Genomic DNA, 22,934 nt, shown 5'->3' with positions numbered 1-22,934 from the left:
GGTGTAAGGACCATCAATCCCCAAAGTGCCTCGCCGCCTCCTCTCCCCACTTTCCATCTTCTTCACCGTAGTGGTGATGGGGCAAACACAAGGAGTGTAGTCTGCTTTGCAAGATATTTAGACCATAGACGCACATGAATGTAAATAACAGCAGGTGATCAGCTGTGGGACAAATGCATAGTTACTTTATTTACACTGAAGAAATTGTGTAGCTACTGCTTTGGTCCTGCATTTTAAACATCTCATATGGATATGAAATCTTTTAATTTTTAAAACATTATCTTTTTGTGATGGATGTTAAGAATCAAACTCAGGATCTCATGCATACTAGGCCAGAACTCTATCACCGAGCTCTCTCATCAGCCCCTTTGTTAATTTTTTGTTTTTGGCTTTTGTCAGTCGTAAGGTTTGAACTGAGGGCCTCAGTGCTGTCTCTAAGCTCTTTTGCTCAAGACTAGTGCTCTGCCACTTTGAGTCACAGTGCCATTTCTGGTTTTTGAGTGGTTGATTGGAGATGAGTCTCAGAGGACTTTTCGGTCTGGCTAGCTTTGAACTGCAGTCCTCACATCTCAGTCTCCCAAGTAGCTTGGATTACAGGCGTGAGCCATGAGTGCTCATCTGTATTTTTATTTAACTTGATACTTGACCCACAGCTCCACTTCTGGCATTTTCTGGTAATTTTTGGAGATAAGAGTCTCATGGACTTTCCTGTCCAGACTGTGATTCTTTTTGTTGTTGTTGTTGGTGGTTGTGGGGCTTGAAATCGGGGCCTGGGCACTGTCCCTTCACTCTTCAGCTCAAGGCGAGCGCTCTACCTCTTGAGCCACAATGCCACTTCTGGTTTTTCTAGTGGTTTATTGAAGATTAGAGGCTTATGGACTTTATTTATTTTTTTTTTATGGACTTTTCTGCCCGGGCTGGCTTTGAATTGCGATCCTCAGATCTTAGCCTCCTGAGCACTAGGATTACAGGCGTGAGCCACCAGCACCCACTTTTGATACAATGTTTTGATCATTTTCTATCTCCATATATAGATTTACTTTTGGGTCCTCCAGAAGACACAGTGACATGTCTGGCAGCCTTTCTCTAGTGGAAGAACGTGGTAGTTTCCTATTTCTGTGCTGACACATTGTCACACACTGAATGGCTTCAAGCAGCATGAATTTATGCCTTCTGTTTTTCCAAAGTACACAGTGAGTGTCACTGGGCTAAAAGTTGCCTGTTGGCAGGTCTGGTTCCTGCTGTTGACCCTAGGGGAGAATCTGTTTCCTTGGCTTTGTTCTCAGTTTCTAGAGGCCCCCTGCCTTCATTGGCTTGTAGCTACTTCCTCCACCTTCCAAAGAGATGGGGCCTCACTCTGCACTGCATGGCCCTCCCAACTGACTCCCCCTCATCCTTCTTGCTTGCTTATTTATTTACTTATTGCCAGTCCTAGGGCGTGAACTCTGAGTCTGGGCACTGTGCCTGAGCCTCTTTGTGCTCAAGGCTAGCACTCTACCACTTGAGCCACAGCACCACTTCTGGCTTTTTCTGAATAGTTTATTGGAGATAAGAGTCTCACAGACTTTCCTTCCTGGGCTGACTTTAAACCACGATCCACAGATCTCAGCCTCCTGAGTAGCTAGGATTATAGGCATGAGCCACCAGCACTCAGCTACCCCTCATCCTTTTTATATGAACCTTATTCTTCCTTCTGATTCAATTTAGCTTCCCCCACATGCCATGATCAAGATCAACCCATTCTCAAATCCTGGATTTAATCTTATCTACAAAGTCTCCTTTGCCTCCACAGTTTTGGGAGATTAGGACATGGACATTTGGGAAGATAACATTATTAATTAAATAATTAATTAACTAACTTATGTGTGCATGTGCATGTTACTGGTACCTGGGCTTGAACTCAAGTTCTTGCTCTCTTGCTGGCCTGTTTTGTTTGTGGCTAGCCCTCTACTACTGACCAGTATTTTGCTGGTAAATTGGAGATAGAGTCTCATGGACTTTTCTACCTTGGCTGGCACAGTCTTCAGTTGTCAGCCTCCTGAGTAGCTAGGATTACAGGCATGAGCCACTGGTATCTTGCTGAAGGTGCCATTACTGAGCAGAGGGCATCATGCCTGCAAGGTGCACGTGACAGTGTTTCTCTAGGGTAGGTGCTGAGATGCAGAATTGTTGCCTGACAGGTGACTATTTTAGATATTAATAGATACTGTCAAATTGTTATTCCAAGTGTTTGCTTGCAGCAGTTTATACTGCCAGTATTAGTTTGATAGAGACTCCTTTCTTTACACCCCCATGGAACTCAAGAGTTTGCTTAAATTTCCCATCCACTTAAGCCACAGATTCTTACTCCACTGATGAGTCTAGTAGATATAGTTGCACCTGGAATGAGTGCTGAACTTGGTTGGCTGCAGGAAGCCAGAGTTCTCTCTGTTGGGCTGTCCACTCATCACTTTATTTTAGAGCACTCCCCTGGGCCTGCTCTCCTTTGGGCATGTCCATATATAGGCAGGTGAGAGGGAGGACCCAGTAATCAGTGCTGGTTTGCAGATGTTACCAGAGGCCTACAAAGGCAGGGAGCTGCACTCACCAGGAAGAGATGAAGTGCACAGTAGTTGTTAAAGTATTTATCCCTGGACTCCCTTAAAAATTTCTCTCAGGGTTGGGAAGGTGGCTCAGTGGTAAAGCGCTTGCCTTGCATGCCAGAGGCCCTGGGTTCGATTCCTCAGCACCACATAAACCGAAAAAGAAAAGCCGGAAGTGGCACTTTGGCTCAAGTGATAGAGCATTAGCCTTGAGCTGAAGAGCTGAGGGACAGCGCCCAGGCCCAGAGTTCAGGCCCACGACTGGACCCAAAAAAAAAAAAAAAGAAAATATATACAATTTGAATTCATTATTGATTTATTATATATATATATATATATATATATATATTTTTTTTTTTTTTTTTTTTTTTTTTGTGGGTCATGGGGCTTGAACTCTGGGCCTGGGCATTGTCTCTCAGCTCTTCAGCTCAAGGCGAGCACTCTACCATTTGAGCCACAGTGCCACTTCCGGTTTTCTGATGGTTTCTTGGAGATAAGAGTCTCACAGACTTTTCCTGCCCGGGCTGGCTTTGAACCTCAATCCTTAGATCTCAATCTGCTGAGTAGCTAGGATTATAGGCTTAAGCCACCAGCTCCCAGCTATTATATACATTTTATTGAATTAGATTTCATTCAGGTTTTTTGTTTTTTAATTTTTTGTTTTTTTATTTAGTCGGTCCAGGGCTTGAACTCAGGGCTTTGGCACTGTCCCTGTGCTTTTGCACTCAAGGCTAGTGCTTTACCACTTTGAGCGGTAGTGCCTCTTCTGGTTTTATGATGGTTAATTGGAGATAAGAGTCTCATGGACTTTCCTGCCCAGACAGGCTTTGAACTATGATCCTCAGATCTCAGCTTCCTGAGTAGCTAGATTACAGGTTTGAGTCATCAGTGCCCAACTTCAAGAAGTTTTAAGTGGCTGCATAGTAATTTATGGATGTATTGTAACTGGTCTTCTCCATTATTGTGACTTCTTCTAAGCTGCTGTTGTAAAGAGAACACCAGTTTTAGGAATTTATGTTTGATAAAGTTTGGTTAATTATGAATTCATGATTAATGATTAAAAGTCAATTGACTTATTATTATTAAGGTGTTCTACAGAAGGGTTACCGTTTCATAAGCCAAGTAATGAGTGCTTTTTTTTTTTTGATCAGTCATGAGGCTTCAACCAGGCTAGCTCCAGGCTAGCACTCTACCTCTTTAAGCCACAGCACCACTTCTGGTTTTCTGGAGGTTCATTGGAGATAGGAATCTCATGGTCTTCACTGTCTGGGCTGGCATGGAACCGTGATCCTTAGATCTTGGCCTCCTGAGTATGAGCCACTGGTGCCTGGTTACATTTTTTTTTTTTTTTTTTTTTTGACAGTGTCACCTTTTCCTTCACTTTCTCCCTAGTTTCCCCTTTCTTTGGCTTTTTTTTTTTTTTATCAGTCCTAGGGCTTGAACTCAGGGCCTGGGCACTGTCCTTGAGTTTTTTTTCAAGGCTAGTGTTCCACCACTTGAGCTACAGTTCTACTTCTGGGTTTTGTTTTGTTTTGGTGCTTAATTGGAAATAAGAGTCTCACAGACTTTCCTGCTGGGGCTGGCTTTGAACTATTATTCTCAGATCTCAGCCTCCTGAGTAGATTATAGGCGTGAGCCACCAGCACCCAGTAATGTTGAGAATTTGTATGTAACTTTAGGTCTAGCACATTTGTAGATGTGCTAATATCCCAGCATAAGGCACATGGGAGTGTGTGCGTTCACATCCCTCATATCTACGGAAACCTATAGTTGGTTGAATTACTAGGTCAGAACACAGTGTGTAGCAGTTTTAGATTAGCAATAAAGTGATGCATAATTTGTAAACTATGCAAATTGTAGGTTTAGTAATGCTGATAACTACAGATGCCTCATTCAAGCAGAACTTTTACACCAACAAAATATTATCATTGAGCTTGTATTTGTAATGGATCTTTTCTTCATGCTTTATGTGTCCTTTTGCGGTTTGCATTGATAATTTCAATGAATAAAGTCTAATATAATACATTTAGCTAGCTCTTGGACATAGACGGAAATGAGAACTCGCTATCTCATCTCTGTAATAAGTTTGCTTTCCTTATTATTAAATGAAATGCTTAAGAAAGTGAAGGAACTTCTTTTGAGAACTGTTCTCAGTTCATTTACTCGTCTGTTAATTTAATTATTTTTTCTTTTGGTGTTTAATTTTTTAAAATATATTTCCTACATATGCTGAATATTAATCTTTTGTCCAGTGATAACTTGCAAAGAGTTTCTTCCTTGTGAGGAATGTTTATTCATTCTAGTAATTGTTTCTTTGGTGTACAGAGCTGCCCCCCTCCCCCTGCCCCATCCTCCTTAAACTCTGGGTGCTGTCCCTGAGCTTTTTTGCTCAAGGCTAGCACTCTACCATTTGAGTCACAGTGTCACTTCGGGATTTTTCTGTGATGAGTTGGAGAAAAGAGTCTTGTGGACTTTTCTGCCCAGTCTGGCTGCAAATCCCAATTCTCAGATCTCAGCCTCCTGAGTAGACACGATTATAGGAGTGAGCACCAACACCAGGCTGATGGATTGCGCCTATGTTTACGTTTCAGAAAGTTGTCGCCTATGTTTTTGTTTCCCAATAGTAATGTCCACACTTCAGGGCTTGCCTAAATGCTATGAGGGGTATTCTGAGATAGCAAGAGTGCCAGCCACACTCCCTTATCCCTGTCCTGGCAGACACAACTGTGACCCCACCCTGCGTGTTTGGTGAGAAGTGATAGATCCTTCCACTACTCTGACCGGATAATGAGCCTTCTCTTCTTCATGTATGGGGCAGGGGAGGGTTGGGACAGCCTTTCTATTAGTGGTAAAGCAAATCTGGAAGGCTATGCAACACTGCCAGTTTGATGCAGCAGAAAGGTAGGATGAGAAGCCAGGTAGCCAGTAACCAAGCCCAGTGTGTGTGTGTGTGTGTGTGTGTGTGTGTGTGTGTGTGTGTGTGTGTGTGTGTGTGTGTGTGTGTGTGTGTGTGTGTGTGTGTGTGTGTGTGTGTGTGTGTGTGTGTGTGTGTGTGTGTGTGTGTGTGTGTGTGCTGGTATTGATGCTTGAACTTGGGGCTAATGCTCTACCACATAAACCACATTTCCATTCTGGCTTTTTGCTGGCTGGGTTGGCTTGGAACCATGAGCCTCAGATCTCAGCCTCTGGAGTGGTTAGAATTACAGACCAAGCCACTAGTGCCCAGCATTGCTCAGATTTTTGAGAAAGAAAAGTTAAATAGGTACTTTAATCTCCCAGGAGTATATCCTTGTGTTCCTACACACTTGGATGCCTAGAAGAACATAACAGCACTGCTCCAAACAAAACACGTTACATGAAATAATGTTTTTCCAAGAACATGTGATTGCCCCAGAAATAATGGCCACTTTCTTTGGTTATTTTGTAAGATTAGCATGTTTTATGTTTCAACTTCTAACAAGTCATTTCATACCAAAATTAAAAAAATGGTATTCTTTTCATCAGTGACTTTTTTTTTTTTTTTTGTCGGTCGTGGGGCCTGAACCCTGCTCCTGGGCGCTGTCCCTCAGCTCTTCAGCTCAAGGCTAGCACTCTACCACTTGAGCCACAGTGCCACTTCCAACTTTTTTCTTTTTGCTTATGTGGTGCTGAGGAATCGAACCCAGGGCCTCATGCATGCAAGGCAAGTGCTCTACCACTGAGCCACCTTCCCAGTCCCCATCAGTGACTTTTTTAAAGCCTAGAAAACTTTTCAGAAATACGAAATTGTTCAATCATTGCTTTTCTTGAATTAACTAGTCTTTTTTTTTTTTTTTTTTTTTTTTCAGTCATGGGGCTTAAACTCTGGGCTTGGGCACTGCCCCTGTGCTCTTCAGCTCAAGGCAAGCTCTCTACTGCTTGAGCCACAGCACCACTTCTGGTTTTCTAGTGGTGTATTGGAGATAAGAGTCTCACAGACTTTTCTGTCTGGGTTGACTTTGAGCCATGATCCTCAGATCCCAGCCTCCTGAGTAGCTAGGGTTACAGGTGTGAGACACCGGCACCCAGTTTAGAATTAACTAGTCTTCTTTCATCGCATCCAATTTTCTCCTCTGCTCTCAGCCTTTGTGAAAAGTAAAATTCTCCTGCACCTCCTCACCCAGTTTTCTTCTGCCAGACTCCATGCACTGTTTGTAGGAAAAGTTTGGGATTAAGGATATGTGCTTCCTGCTAATCACTGTATCTACTCTGCCATTCCTGTGCTCTGGGCCCATTTCTTTTGCCATGTGTTCACAGCTTGAATAAATTGAGACTCAGACTCATATATTATCACAAGAAGCCAAGTTTTCGTGTGACTTTTTCCCCAGGAGAAGGTGGGAAAGGAAACAAGAAATATTTCTGGTGTGTATTTGCTATTTAGACTTTTCTGCACAATAAACTGACAAGAAAGTACCACTCATTTATTTTTTGTGGGACTTGCACTCCTGCTTGCCTTTTTCACTCAAGGAGGTGCTCTACCATTTGAGCCACACTTCTCTCCTGGCTTTTCTTGGCAGTTAATTGAGGGGTCTTTTGGATATATCTGTTAGGCAGAGAACCGTGGTCCTTAGATCTCAGCCTCCAGAATAGCTAGGATTGTAGATGTGAGCCAACCATACCCAGCTAAAATTAAAAAACTTAAAATGTCAGTTCTAATAGTTGTTTGTAGACTTCACTATGTATAATGTTTTTGTTTCATGGTTTTATTTGGCTAATGTTATTTTTAATTAAGTTTTTATTGTTATTATAAGGGTGATGTACATAGGTTACACTTTCAGGTAATAAGTCAGGTAATCAATGTCACCCCCTCCTTTACTCTCTCCCATCTTTACCCACAAGTTGTATAGTTCATTTTTCAATGTATTGCCTACCACTGCAGTATCACTGCTGCACTTGCACTTAATGGTATATTTGCAGTGTGTTTTCTCTTCTTTTTATGGCAGTGTTGAGTATGGAACCCAGGGCCCTCTGTATGCCAGGATAGCATTCTACTACAGTTCTATCTCCAGTCCTCTAAATATTTTCCTACTATAATATATTCGTCCATTTTCATTCACACATTCAAAGGAAATAAGTGTTTATTGTACACACTGGAAAATAAAGATTAAAAAAGTCTCTCACTTTTGAGATTTTAAACTTTTCATCTTATATATATAAATGCCTAGTATATGTACATATGTACTTTACATTTAAAAAACTGAATTTTTATTGTTATTATAAAGGTGATGTAAAATGAGGTTGCAGTCTCTATATATCACCTTTATAATAACAATAAAAATATTAACATTAAAGCAAAATGAAACAAAGGGATTACAGTTATATAAGTCAGGTAAAGAGTACATTTTTTAAAAATTTACCAATATTACTCCTTCCCTCACGCCCATCCTCATCAAATTAGATAGTTGATTTTCAATATAGTGTGTAGTGAGTACCGCTGTTGCATTTGTTCACTCTTTGTCCTCCTATTTCTTTTCTTTTCTTTCTTTCTTTCTTTTTTTTTTTTTTCTTTGCCAGTCTTGGGGCTTTGAACTCAGGTCCTGGGCACTATCCTTGAGCTTCTTTTGCTCAAGGCTAGCACTCTACCACTTGAGCCACAGTGCTACTTCCTATGTGGTACAGAGGAATTGAATCCAGGGCTTTATGCATGCTAGGCAAGCACTCTATCACTAAGACACATTCCCAAGCCTTGGCCTTCTTCTTTTTTTTGGATCCGGTCATGGGGCCTGAACTTTGGGCCTGGGCCCTGTCCCTCAGCTCTTCAGCTCAAGGCTAGCGCTCTACCACTTGAGCCACAGGGCCACTTCCGGCTTTTTTCTTTTTGCTTATGTGGTGCTGAGGAATCAAACCCAGGGCCTCATGCATGCAAGGCAAGCGCTCTACCACTGAGCCACCTTCCCAGCCCCTGAGCCTTGGCCCTCTATTTCTGTGCCCCCCACTTACCCTCTCAAAGACAGATAAATGAACAAATAAGACAAAAAGAAAAGAAAACAAAAAAAGCAACAAAGAAAAAAGCCTCTTGTTCCCATTTCCTGGAATTCATTTTGATAAGTATTACTTTATATGATCACATGCACATAGGCATTGCGCCTTTGTGTCACATGTACTTTCATATGTAAAAAAGGCTGAACGCTGGTAGGTCATACCTACAATCATAGCTACTTTGGAGGCTGAGATCTACAAATTGCAGTTTGAAGCCAGTCTGAGCAAGTCTATGAAATTCTTTTTTTTTTTTTTTTTTGGGTCTGGTCGTGGGGCCTGAACTCTGGGCCTGGGCACTGTGTCTCAGCTCTTCAGTTCAAGGCTAGTGCTCTACCACTTGAGCCACAGCGCCACTTCCAGCTTTTTTCTTTTTGCTTATGTGGTGCTGAGGAATCGAACCCAGGGCCTCAGGCATGCAAGGCAAGCGCTCTACCACTGAGCCACCTTCCCAGCCCCTATGAGATTCTTATCTCCAATTAACCACCATCAATGCCAGAAGTAGAACTGTGGCTCAAGTGATAAAGTATTTGTTGAGCAAATATGCTCAGGGAAGTGCCCAGATCTTCAGTGCAGGCCCCAAGACCAGTGCGCGCACGCGCGCGCACACACACACACACACACACACACACACTAAATAACACACACATACGTACTTGCACATTTTTAAATAAAAGTAGTATTATGGTCCACATTATGCCTTAGTGAAGTAGCTTTTCCCAGTAGCTCTGTGGGGCCCGCCATTCAGGAGCATGAACAACCATTCCTGTTTTAGAGGGTGCCTGACTCTAGGTGTTGAGACTTGTGTCTCTTCCCATCAAATGAGCTGCTCCTGACTTCCTGCCTTAGAGTGGCTACACAAATACAAAGATTCTAGAGTCAATAAAGAACCAAGCTCCTGATATGCCCCTATAGAACTACTCTTGTGTCAATCCAAGTTGTCTCTCAAGCGGGCTCCGGTGGCTCATGCCTGTAATCCTGGCTTCTTAGGAGGCTGAGATTTAAGGATCTCGGTTCAAAGCCAGCTTGGGCAGGATTGTCTGTGAGACTCTTATTTCCAGTTAACCACCAGAAAACCAGAAGTGACACTGTGGCTCAAGTGGTAGGGCACTCGCCTTGAGCTGAAGAGCTGAGGGTCAGCGCCCAGGCCCAGAGTTCAAGCCCCACAACTGACCAAAAAAAAAAAAAGTTGTCTCTCAATATCAATGCAGGAATAACTCTTGGCTGTGCAGTGACTTGACTTTGGTACCACATATAAGAAGACGTTTTTTACCTGCTGTTGGAATGTTTGGTCTTTACAATGTCCAGCATGTATATTCACTGCATTCCATCACTGATTTCATAGACTGTTGAACTGAGATGAGCATTATTCTACCATCTCTGGGGAGGGGGAGTTGCAGGCAGGGATGCTGGTAGAGTCAGTAAGGTGATGGCCTGTCAAAACCTGAGTGTGGAATTCTTTGTCGGTTGTGGGGCTTGAACTCTGGGCTTGGGTGCTGTCCCTGAACTCTTCAGCTCAAGGCGAGTACTCTGCCGCTTGAGCCACAGCACCACTTTTGGTTTTCGAGTGGTTTATTGGAGATAAGAGTCTCATGGATTTTCCTGCCCGGGCTGTCTTTGAACTGTGATCCTCAGATCTCAGCCTCCTGAGTAGTTAGGATGACAGGCGTGAGCCATTGGCGCCCAGCTGAGCGTGGAATTCTGTATGTTGTCCTGTTACACATCACCCATATAAACGGAATGTGTTTATGGTTCATCTGGCAGCAGTTGGCACAAGAGCAAGCACAGCTTGCACTAGCATACTGTCCTTCTGTTCTAAGTCAGCAGTTCTTGCCACCTGCCATGGGGCTCTTCTCCTTCTGCCCCACGCACCTGCCACAAGCCTTTTCTCTTCCTGCCTGTGTGTGGTGGCACTGAGGAGACCCAGAGTGCAGTGTGGCTTTCTGCTCTATTGGAATAGAAGAAAGATGGAGAACCTAAGTTCAGGATTGTCCATGATGGGTCTGACCTGTGGTGTAGGCACAGTGTGGTAGAGTTAGGTAACTTCGTGAAATGTTCCTGCTTTGTGTTTCAGTCACAGTTACTGTTCTTCCTAACCTTGGAATCTTATTTTTCAAAGAACCTGTTTGGCAAATGCTAATTAACTCATCACCAGGCATTTATAATTTAACACTGCCCTCCTTCCTGTGAAATATATAAATATATGCCGTATGTAATAAATGCATATATTTATGGCGAAAAGGAAAACTGAGGTATGAAAAATTGGAACCCATAGAGATTGCAACCTACACTCAGAATGCCAGATTCAGTGTACAGATTGGGTTTGTTCGGTATGCCAGCGTTTTAAGACACTCTTTAATTGGAATGGTTTCTGAGGGCCATGCAATCTCCAGCAGGCCACAGGCTAGACGTCACACTATTTTGAGTGAGCCCTGTTTGACGTGGGTCAGTTTCACCAGAAGAGTTTTTGCATTTGCCCACCTCTGCCCAGATGGGTCTTCACTGGTCCTAGTGTCTTATCCATAGGCTCCTGGCTTCCCGCGCCCAACTGTGCCTGAGCAGCCTTAACCGGGAGAGGTACATTAATTTTAGCTGGTTGGTTAGCTTTTTTCTGAACATTCATTCTCTGCAGACAGAGGGAGACAGATGGATTGGAATTCTAAAGAGGAGTCTTTTGATTTAGAAGAAATAAGCAATAGACGAGGTTTCCAGGCAGTCTTAATTAGCCAGCACAGCTGTGAGCAGGAAACGAGGAGCAGGATAAGACTCCGTGGCACAGGGAGGCTGCCACAAAGCTGCATTTCTCAGGGTTTTTTGAGGGCCTTTGTGGAGAGCATCACCACTAGGGATTTCCACAAATGCGCGCACATTTGTATTCCTGCGTCACACAGCCAAGCACTGATGGGCCACAAATGCAGAATCCATGTCTTTGATCCACTAAGCAAAATACAGGACAGGCTGCTATCTTGGTTTGGCAGAAGTGGACAGCCTAACTGGGAGAGAGGAGGAGGCTGGGAATCTCCAGGAGCAGGGCTGGTCTGGGGGTGTGGTGGGTCTGTTGTTTGCTCCACTTTTTCGGGTAGGGGAGGTAAGTGCATGATGAGCAGGACTCTTAGCCATTAATTTATCCAGGAATGGTTATTGAATCCTGGTACCTGGTGCTTGGGATGTGTTAGTGAACAAAATAGAGAAACTTAAAAGCCATCTGGACAGAGTTTGAAATCATACCCTATACATAGATGTGTACACACACACACACACACACACACACACACACACACACACACACACACACACACACACACACACACACACACACACACACACACACACACACACACACACACACACACACACACACACACACACACACACCCCTACTATATCTGTAGGCCTTGCCAGATGTCTTCTTGGAAGCAGTATCTTCCTCCAACCCCAGCTTTCTGCTAGCTACAGCCCTGGAATAACCATTAAGTGCTTATGAGCAGCAAGCACAGTACTATGGTCTACTTTTCATGCTGGAATGAGTCAATAAAAATTACAATTAATATTTATTTAGTCTGGCATTAAATAAAGAGGTAAACAAATATGTCTGCTATGGGATCTAGAATCTAACCTTCCAGCTCTTTCTCATGGGAGACTTAGATCCTGAATTTTTTCTTTTGCTTTTCCATATTGTATGCCATAATAGTTTTTTTTTTAACCTCATATGTGTAAGTATATCCAAGTCTATCCATTCTATTGGCAAATATTTGGCTTATTTCCAGATTTCTCTCTCTCTCTCTCTCTCTCTCTCTCTCTCTCTCTTTCTTTTGTGCCAGTCCTAGGCTTGAACTTGGGGTCTGGGCACTGCCCCTTAAAGCCCTCTTTGCTCTACCATTTGAGTCACAACTCCACTGCTGGTTAATTGAGGATGAGTCTCCCAGACTTTCCTAGACTGGCTTCAAACCATGTTCCTCAGATCTCAGCTCTGGAGTAGACAGGACTATAGGTGTGAGCTACCAGTGCTCATTAAGTTGGTACTTTACCACTTAAGCCATTCCTCCAGTCCAGCATTTTGCTGATTAATTGGAGATAGAGTCTCATGGGTTCTTCTGCCTGTGCTAGCTTCAAACTATGGTCTTACATATGGCAGCTCCCTGAGTAGCTAGGATTACAGGCATGAGCCACCAGCACCTGGCTTCTTGCTTGTCAATTTAGATGGTATCTCACTAACATTTTCTCTGTCCAGGCCTCAAAACTATGATCCTCCTAGTCTGTGCTTCCTGGGTAGCTAGGATTAAAAAATATTAATTTTCTAATGCGATTTGGTCAAGAGCAGTGACTGAGTATACTGGTTTATATAAGGATCTAAGACAAGTCATTCAATATTCATGAGTACCAGAATAGATCCTCCATAGCTGACTTACTAAAACCCCAAGGTATAATGTCTTCATAAAATGATTTTAGGCCATGACCTTCAAGGTTGAGAATTATAAAAGCAGCTGCGCAGCAGACAGTTGTTGAGATGGGTACTGCTGAGGAGTCTAATGGGTTTCTGAAAGCAGTGTGCTTTGGATCCCACTAAATCAATAAACACAACATTTGGTTAATTTTATTACAGCTATGATCCATTTAGAAAAATTCGTCCTTCAAGTGGAATGCTAAAAACACAGTAGAAGGACTTATAAAAATAGACTTTTCAGAAAGACACAAAACCTATTATATAGTTTTTATTAGCTAATTGTAATATTAAAGTTAGATTCCACTACATATATATCATTTTATGTACCATGAAATAGCATATTTCAGAGGCACTCAGTGTTTGAGATAAATAATAAAAGAAATAGCTGGATTTACTGTTACTGAGTTGCTCTTTCATTCTTGAGTTCAATAAAATCTTGGATTGAATTATTGAGTAGTTGCTTCAGATACCTAAGTACATGACTTGTGTATATAAGTACAAACGTATATGAGGAAAAAGAAATCACAAAATCATTGTAGAAATGCTATAGTAGTTCTTATTCACATGTCCATAAATGTTTAAAGCTGTTCAGATTAAAAAGGTGATTTTTTTTTTTTGTGGGGGGCGTCCAGTCATGGGGCCTGAACTCTGGGCCTGGGCGCTGTCCCTCAGCTCTTCAGCTCAAGGCTAGTGCTCTACCACTTGAGCCATAGCACCACTTCCGACTTTTTTCTTTTTGCTTATGTGGTGCTGAGGAATCGAACCCAGGGCCTCAGGCATGCAAGGCAAGCCCTCTACCACTGAGCCACCTTCCCAGACCTGGCTTTTTTCTTTTTTGCATATGTGGTGCTGAGGAATTGAACCCAGGGCCTCATGCATGCAAGGCAAGCCCTCTACCACTGAGCCACCTTCCTAGCCAATGATATTTTTTTTAAAGCCAGGCACTGATGGCTTGTGCCTATAATCCTAGCTACTCAGGAAGCTGAGATCTGAGGATTGAAGTTCAAAGCCAGCCTGGGCAGGAAAGTCCCTTGAAGTCTTATCTCCAATTAACCACCAAAATGCAGAAAATGGAACTGTACCTCAAGTAGTAGAGCAAACAGAAGGCCCTAGTAAAAACCCCAGGACTGCCTCTGAAAAAAAAAATAGAACAGACAAAAGTACTCTAACTTATGTGAGTATGTTGCCCTAAGTAAAATGTCCTTAATTGTGTGTGTTAATTGGTACTGGGGATTTGGATTCAGGATCTCACACTATTTGCTTGGCTTTTTGGCTCACAGCTAGTACTCTACCACTTGAACTACACTTCTAGTTTAGACTTTTTGCCAGTTAATTGGTGATAAGAGTCTTGAGGTTTTGTCTGCCCAGGCTGGTTTTAAATCTTGAGCCTCAGATTTCACCCTCCAGAGTAGCTAGGATTACAGGTGTGAGCCAGTGGTACCCAGTCCCTTTTGATATTTTGGATTAAAATTTTTTTTTTCTTGGTGATTGGGATGGAACCCAGAACCTTGCACATAGTAAGACTGTACTTTACTGCTGAACTTTACCCCTATCCCTTCATGTAATCTTTTGAAATTGGCTTCTTTCACTCAACAAAACTCCATTGAGATTCATTTAAAGTTTTGTTCATCAATAAATTGTTTCATTTTTGGTTAAGTTGGTTGGGATTTTATGATGATTAGGTATGGTATGTGATCTACTAGATGAACTGACACTTTTTTTGTTATGATTATAAATTTGAATTTTGAACTCAGGGCCTTGTACTTGCTAAGCAGGTACTCTACTACTTGAACCCATGCCCTCAGCCCTCTTTTGCTTTAGTTATTTCTGAATAGGGTATTACACATTTATGCTAGGGCCAGTCTGGACATAGTCCTCCTATTTATCTCCACATAGCTGAGATGACAAGCATCCAGGCTGGCTTTGAATGGAGATCCTCAGATTTCAGCCTCCTGAATAGCTAGAATTACTGGCATGACCCAGCGGTGCCTGGTTTGCTTTTACCCTCTTGACCAGTTTCTTGTATTTTTCCCGTGGTCCTTCCTTATTTGTCCTGTCATTTATTTATTCTGTTATTTAATTCCCATCTTCCAGTTGTTCTTGCTATATTTCCCAGTTCTTACTCCAAAAGCATCTATTCTGTTGTACAAAGAGTAAAATATGTGGCCAAACCTTTGGATCATTCTAAAGGTGTTTCGCTTCTGTGACATCTTCCCCTGTTCTTTCTTAAATCTACCGAAAGCTGTTTCATCTTGGTCATCTATTTGATGAGAGTCCAACAATTGATGACTCTTTGCCAAGAACATCTTTTTGGTGGGTTTTTTGGACTCCAAAAGAAAGTGTGTTCGTGGAATTGGAGTAATTTCCCTCTTGACTATGTTGCGGAGGGAGGACCACAGGGCCTGCAACTTCAGATCACCTGACCCAGCAGCTTTCCTGCCCTTTACACCTCTGCTAGCTGACTTCTTTGAGTTCTTAGATCTGTGTCTCCAAGCCTCAGCTTCCTCTTCCTGACTTCCCATTTGCTCAGTTTTTCCTCTGCAGAGCAGTGTTCCTGCTCTGTAAATGGTACATTTATTTCATTGAGTACCTCATGTGGAAGCCCTGGGCAGGATTCCTGTAACCTGCCCCAGCTCACGATCAGAAAGGTGATTCCAGTACCTGCACAAGGTCCCCCATTTTCTTTTTCTATGTTATTAGCTTTCCCCCAGATATCTTTTTTCTTCTTTGATTATAATGCTTGCTATACAACTTCATCTTCTACTTAAGCTGAGCAATTTCTTTGACTCACCTTGTTTTGTTTTTCTTTAGTTTTTGCTGCTTCCTTTTTGCTGCTATGTTGTTTTTCCGCTATGAACAGATTTTCAGTTCCACACAGCGAGTTGCCTAGATAGCTAAGCAAAGCAGTTAGAGCATTTGCGTCATCTGAGAGTTCTTGTTACTTTCTTAGACTAATAAAGTTTAGATGGAAAGGCAGAAGTTGCAATTTCCATTGCATAAAGTGTAGTAGGACCATTCTTAATGTCAGACGACGACCCAGCTGAAGTTCCTTTGCTTTCCTCCCAAGCCTCATCCCACCCTGACTTTGTGGTCCCCTGAGAACCTAGCCCTGGCCATGGCGTGCTGCTGCTGCTGTGTCCTCCCTCACCTTATGTGAAGCGCTACTTTGGAAATTTACTTTGGCGCTGCTTTATTTTTTTAAACATTCTTAGATCATTTTTAAGTAGTTGTACAATACTTTAATAATTTGTCCTAAGAGCTGGGTCCTTCATGAAAATCTAGAGAAACCTTCCTGGTAATCATATGTTTTGGAAAGAACAAAGGGTGCATGGGTAAGTCTGTACTGAGCACAGACCTAAGAGTGAACAAAAGAAGAGGGGGTAGCTTCAAAACCAAAGAGCAGTAAAAATCATTTATTAGTGGGTATATTAGGTTTTGAAGAATAAAGATACGATTTGGGTTACTTTTCACTCACAGTCCATCTGCGGGTAGTAAGAATTAGTCATACCATATTTAGAACTCAAGATTAGCCAGGTGTAGTGGTACATGGATTTATCCCAGGCCTATGCTATACAGTTAAGATTGTCTCAAAACCAAACCAAACACCCAAACCCTCAAGACCATTTCATGAAGATTAGTATTTTGATTTTTTCGAAAATAAAGTTAACTGGATTATACTTTCACATTTAATGGTATGCTTTTATAATTTGAGTTTGTGATTTTTTTCTTTTTTTAAATGTCTGTGTAGCCCAGGCTGGCTTAAAGTTCTGAATCCTCCTGCCTTGGCTGCTGAAAAGCTGGGATTACAAGTGTGCCACTCTGCCCTACCTTGAGCTCTTATTTACCTGGGTTTGTTTCTCCCTCTGTGTCTGTCCTCTGAGTCTTTCTGTGTCACTTCCTCCCTTGCTCCCCACATCCCCTCATTCTTCCTGCTGAAGATTGAACCCAGGGCCTGTATGGTTCATAGTGTATACTGAGCTATGTCTCCAGTCTCTCTAATTCTGATGTTAATCAAAGCACTAACAGAAAGCCTGGCAGGGTCATTTCATCAGCTAAGGACTTTACAGTCCATATTTCCCCCGCTTTTTTTTTTTTTTTTTTTGTCGGTCGTGGGGCTTGAACTCTGGGCCTGGGCGCTGTCCCTCAGCTCTTCAGCTCAACGCGAGCGCTCTACCACTTGAGCTACAGCGCCACTTCCGGTTTTCTGGTGGTTTATTGGAGACAAGAGTCTCACGGTCTCTTCTACCCGGGCTGGCTTTGAGCCACGATCCTCAGATCTCAGCCTCCTGAGTAGCTAAGATTACAGGCGTGAGCCACCAGCGCCCGGCCTCCGCTTTTTTTTTTTTTTTTGGTCGGTCATGTGGCTTGAACTCTGGGCCTGGGTGCTCTCCCTCAGCTCTTCAGCTCAAGGCCAGCGCTCTACCACTTGAGCCATAGCACCACTTCCGGCTTTCTAATAGTTAATTGGAGATAAGAGTCTCACGGACTTTTCTTCCCAGGCTGGCTTTGAACCGTGATCTTCAGATCTCAGCCTCCTGAGTAGCTAGGATTACTGGCGTGAGCCACTGGTGCCTGGCTTTTTATGGTTTAAAAATTTTTTTTTATTGTAAAAATAGTGTACAGAGAGGTTACAGTAACATGAGTACGGTAATGAGTACATTTTCTATCTAGCATTGTTACCTCCTTCTTTGTTTTTCCCCTACCATCCCTTCCCTCCCTACCTTTTCTTTTTACAGTCTTTTGTTAGCTTACATTAGTTATTCAGAAGAATACATAGAGTACATGCTTTTTATTTGGTTGCAATTAAAATAATCTTGATGTGGACTATTAGATGCCATTAGACAGACTTGCTTTCATAGCCACTTTGATGAAAGCAACACACACTCACTTCTCTGCTGTATGTTCCTTTAGATTTTAACCTTTGAGACCAAGAACCCAACAGAGTTAGCAGAACGTTTGCGCTCTGTTTGTGGGAATCAGAGCAACGCCTATGCCCGCCTGCTGGAATACCGCCTGAATGCCTTGCGAGGGCTGTGGAACGCCCAGCGCCAGCTGGCCCTGGAGGAGCAGCATGAGAGGGAAAGTTCTGGAGACGAAGAAACCTTGGCCCTGCTCAAGCGCCAGGGCCTGCTGCAGCAGCCAGAGCAAGCGCCCTTCACGTCACGGATGGGGCTGCTGCTGGTCTTCCCCCTCATCCAGTCCCAGAGTCGAACGGACCCCTCTCTCTGTAACCTAACTGCTGAGGTGCTATTGAACTGCCTGCGCGACTGCCAGCCTCTGAGCCTCACCAAGGAGCCTGCTGACTGCCTCAACGGGATCGAAACCTTGCTGTGCTCGTGGCTAGAGGAGACTTCGGACACAGGCCGACACATCCCACAGAAACAGAAAGAAAACGCTGCTGCTGCCCTGGTGGCCTTGGCATGTGCCAGGTAAGGAAAACGGAAGTTACCCCCTTTCCCTTCCCTCCCATCTGTGACTTCCACTCTAGGGTCAGGCAAGTGAGTAAGAGGCCAAGCTCTGAATGGAAGTCTGAGCATTCCGAGCCCTTCTAGGTTTGCAGTGTTTGTTTCACAGCCCAGACCAAGCATGCGATGCTTTTGCCAAAACCTAATGCCAGGCCTCTGAGCTCTACCATAACAGCAGCTTCCAGTGAGTGCCACCCCTGGCCTGCACACCCTGACATGGCGAATGTTCTGCGTCAGGTAGTTAGCCAAAGATGTTCGGTTTTATTCCTCCTGGGCTGCAGAGCTTTCTGTGGAGAGCTTTTGACTCTTTTTTTTTTTTTTTTTTTGTCAGTTGTAGGGCTTGAACTTAGGGCCTGGATACTGACTCTGAGCTCTTTTATTCAAGCCTAATACTCTACCACAGTTGAGCCACAGCCCAACTCCTGGTTTTCTGGTGGTTAATTGGAAATAAGAGTCTCACAGGGACTTTTCTGCTCAGGCTGGCTTTGAACCACAGTTCTCAGATCTCAGCCCCCTGAGTAGCTAGGGTTACAGCCATTGGGTGCCCAGTGAGCATTTGACTTTTATTTATGCCTGCCTGTAGATTATGTGTTGGCAGTTGGTTAGTGGCTATTGATCATCTGGACTCCATCCCAAGGCTAAGTCACAAACTGCATTTCTTTTTTTTTTTTTGGTTGGTCGTGGGGCTTGAACTCTGGGCCTGGGCGCTGTCCCTGTGCTCTTCAGCTCAAGGCGAGAGCTCTACCACTTGAGCTACAGCGCCACTTCCGGTTTTCTGGTGGTTTATTGGAGATAGGAGTCTCACAGTCTTTTCTGCCCGGGCTAGCTTTGAACCGTGATCCTCAGATCTCAGCCTCCTGAGTAGCTAGGATTACAGGCATGAGCCACCAGCGCCCGGCTTCTTTTTTTTTTTTTTATTGTTGGTCGTGGGGCTTGAACTCTGGGCTTGGGCGTTGCCCTTGTGCTCTTCAGCTCAAGGCCAGCGCTCTACCGCTTGAGCCACAGCACCGCTTCCGGTTTTCTAGCAGTTTATTGGAGATAAGAGTCTCACGAACTTTCCTGCTTGGGCTGGCTTTGAACTGCGATCCTCAGATCTCAGCCTCCTGAGTAGCTAGGATTACAGGCGTGAGCCACCGGTGCCTGGCTACAAACTGCCTTTCTGGACCCCAGTGTTTTCCTTCATTGATTTAACTGAAAATTCTCTTCACATTTATCAAGATTTAATAGTATGCTGTGTTTTGCTCACACACTCTCACTTGGCTTTTTTGCACAAGGCAGGTGTTCTATCACTTGAGCCAAATCTCCACTTTGGCCTTTTTGCTGTTTAATTGGACATAAGAGTCTTGGGAATTTTCTGCCTGGGCTAGCTTCAAACTATGATTCTGTGATCTCATCTTCCTGAGTAGTTAAGATTGCAGGTGTGTGATGGGGCCACCAGTGCCCAACTTACAGATCTGTAATCAATGTAAGAATCCCTTTTGAGAACATTCACTTGTAGGAGGCATTGTCTTCAGAAGTCCCTAGCCAGAGATGATGGTTGAGTGGACTCAGGGTGATGGATTCTGCAGAACCTTGTTGCTTACTCAGTGTTCCAGGTGATGGGTATCCTGTAGTGAGCAGGGAGATGGACTTTATTATTATTATTACTATTGTTATGTATTGGTATATTTATTTTTGCTAGTCCTGGGGCTTGAACTCAGGGCCTGGGCACTGTCCCTGAGCTTCCAGCTAGCACTCTGAGACTTGAGCCACAGCTCCACTTCTGTTTTTTTCTGTGTATGTGGTACTGAGAAATCGAACTCAGGGCTTCATGCATGCTAGGCAAGTGCTCTACCACTAAGCCACATTCCCAGCCCCAGGTGGACTTTAAAAACTGTAGACTTTATGCAAGAATGAGGGACCCAATGACCAGTACAAAAAAGGAGAATTTCAGAGATGGATAGCCACCACAGGAATAGAAATCTGGGTATTTGAGGGAGTATGACTAGAATTAGTGCTAGCTGGCAGTACCAGGAAGTCTTATTAGAGAGATGGCATTAGAACTGAGGACTGGGTGAGGAGAAAGAGCTAGCCATGCAAAAGAGCCAGAGGCAGAGAGGGAGACATCCGCTGGGGAGTCGGAAGGGGAAAAACTCATCTGTGAGGGGACAGATGGCAGCTGTGAGTGGCAGTGTCAGGCTTCCAAGCCTTGTGTCCTGCTCCCAAGTGGAGCTGTGATACTGTGCCGCCTCCCTGCCCTATTCTGAAAGGAGCTATTAAGAGTCTTTAGGCCTTCTTGGTCCAGCATAGGGGTTCCATTTCTGTTGCACTTTAGGGATATGATACCTAGCAATTAGAGCTTTGGCTGAGAGGAGAGGGCGGCAAGCCGGAGTCGGCCATCTGATATAGGTGATCATTTCATTTGGAAGTATTCTTGTGGTGATTTATACTTGGAACGTGGCCAGGTAGGTCTGGTGTTTCTTAAAAGCACCTTCTTTTAGATCCTGCTGACCATGTTACAGACTCCCAACAGTCTGGGGCCTCAGGAAGCACAGGGAAACCAGCTCTCAGCTGCAGACAGAGTCACCCTGTGTCTCCCATCACAGGGTGCAGGAGGAACACCTGTTAGCACAAGCACTGGGTAGCTGTTTCTTTGTTCATACTGAATGTCATGTGAAATGGATGAACTTGGTTAAGGCTTGAAAAATCAAGCCCAGAACTGCTGTTAGACTTCAAAGGTTGCTTGGTCCTTGACTAGGTAACATGGGATAAAAATGGTATCCAAGCAGAATACCCATGTTGCTTGGTGCTTGTGTGTTGAGGAAAAGTCATTTACTTTTCCAGAGGCAAGGAGAGCTTCTTCATAGTCAGCAAGGTGCCACGCCCCTGGTAAGAGCCCCTTTATAGGTAAGAATCAAGGGTGTTTTGTATAGCACATTTTCTGATGGACAGAAGCAGACATATTTTGGTATCTTCCCATGTGGTTAATAAAATTAACACTAACTTCCTCAATTATTTGATTTTTCAGGTGTTTTTTGGGGGGGCAAGGGAATATTGGTTGTGGGGCTTGAAGTCAGTTTGGGTACTGTCCCTGAGTGCTTTTTCGCTCAAGGCCAGTGTTCTGCCACTTTGAACCACATTACCTGGTGGTTAATTTAAGATAAGAGCGTCACAGACTTTCCTGCCCTGGGTGGCTTTAAACTGAGACCTTCAGATCTCAGCCTCCTGAGTAGCTAGGATTATAGCCTCCTGTGCCTAGCTAATTTTCAGTTATGGTGATTTTCTTTTCTTTTCTTTTTTAGGGGCTCTTTGAAAACTTTTGTCCACACTGTCCATCTACTGCAAAAACAGACTGACCTCGGGTCCCTGCCTGTCGCTGACGTACTGTATAGGTGAGCTGCTGCTTTACATGCATTCTGCCAAACACAGCTCTTATCAATGGATAATCCATGCTCTTGCTTTGTACCTTTCATTCTTTGAAAGTGCCTCTAAATATATTCTTTTTCATATTTTGTATCTTTAAAAAATGCAATAGCTTGTGACACATTCTAGTTGTGAATTTGAGATGAGATAAGGTATGAAGAGGAAGTAAAAATCCTTCACAATCTCATGCCCTACAGATGAACACTTCCAGCATTTGTCTGTGTGCTTTTCTTTCTCCATTTCATAGAAATAGAATTGTCTTATACCATTGCTATAAGCACTGCTATGTGATTGTTTTTCATTGAAAATATGCTGTGAGTATCTTGAGACACATATAAAGCTATTTTAGTTTCTGCTCTTCGACTTTTCTCTCTCCTTCCTTGCTTGCTTGCTTGCTTGTTTGCTTGCTTGCTTGCTTTCGCCAGTCCTGGGACTTGAACTCAGGGCCTGCACGCTGTCCCTGAGTTTCTTTTGCTCAAGGCTAGCACTCTGTCACTTGAGCCACAGCACCACTTCTGGCTTTTTCTGTTTATGTGGTGCTGAGGAATTGGACCCAGGGCTTCATGCATGCTAGGCAAGCACTCTACCACTAAGCAACATTCCCTGCCCAATGTTCTTTGACTTTTCTTGCTACACTAGACAGTCTTACTTTCCTTGCAATTTCCCTTCCCCTTCCAGGTTGTTGCTTTTGGAAGGAGGGCCTGGCTCCCCCTCATGTTTGCTTGGGGGCAAACACATAGTATCTTGGGGCTATGAAGACATGCTGCCTGCCCCAGACAGCAACATGGGCTCCAGTTCTGAAAACAAAGGTAACTCAAGCTTGTGGGTCTTGGGGTTAATATTAAGATGGAAGAGGAAAGGTTTTAGGTCACGGTGATAAAGACTTTAGCTATAACTCTGTGTTCCTTTTGTTGTTGTTGTTGCTGGTTGTGGGGCTTGAACTCAGGGCCTGGGCACTGTCCCTGAACTCTTTTGCTCAAGGCTAATGCTCTACCACTTTGAGCCACAGCTCCACTTCTGGTTTTCTGGTGGTTAATTGGAGCCAAG

At 43.6% G+C, this 22,934-nt stretch overlaps 1 protein-coding gene across 5 annotated transcripts in view; it reads left to right on the top strand.

The window, feature by feature from the left end:
* The window catches only part of Hectd4 (HECT domain E3 ubiquitin protein ligase 4), a 127,162-nt gene that overhangs the window by 6,670 nt on the left and 97,558 nt on the right, over nt 1–22,934 (top strand). For all 5 annotated transcript variants that reach the window (XM_042668972.1, XM_042668971.1, XM_042668969.1 and 2 more), the window contains exons 2-4: nt 17,932–18,449; nt 21,767–21,856; nt 22,566–22,696. In XM_042668972.1, the coding sequence (XP_042524906.1) occupies nt 17,932–18,449; nt 21,767–21,856; nt 22,566–22,696 (739 nt within the window). The remainder of the gene's footprint in view (nt 1–17,931; nt 18,450–21,766; nt 21,857–22,565; nt 22,697–22,934) is intronic.

The sequence above is a fragment of the Dipodomys spectabilis genome, unplaced genomic scaffold, assembly GCF_019054845.1.
Source record: "Dipodomys spectabilis isolate Male_0828 unplaced genomic scaffold, ASM1905484v1 ptg000480l, whole genome shotgun sequence".
Classification (NCBI taxonomy): Eukaryota; Metazoa; Chordata; class Mammalia; order Rodentia; family Heteromyidae; genus Dipodomys; species Dipodomys spectabilis.
The sequence above is the reverse complement of the archived record's forward strand: the minus strand, read 5'-3'. Positions and strand labels throughout refer to the sequence as shown.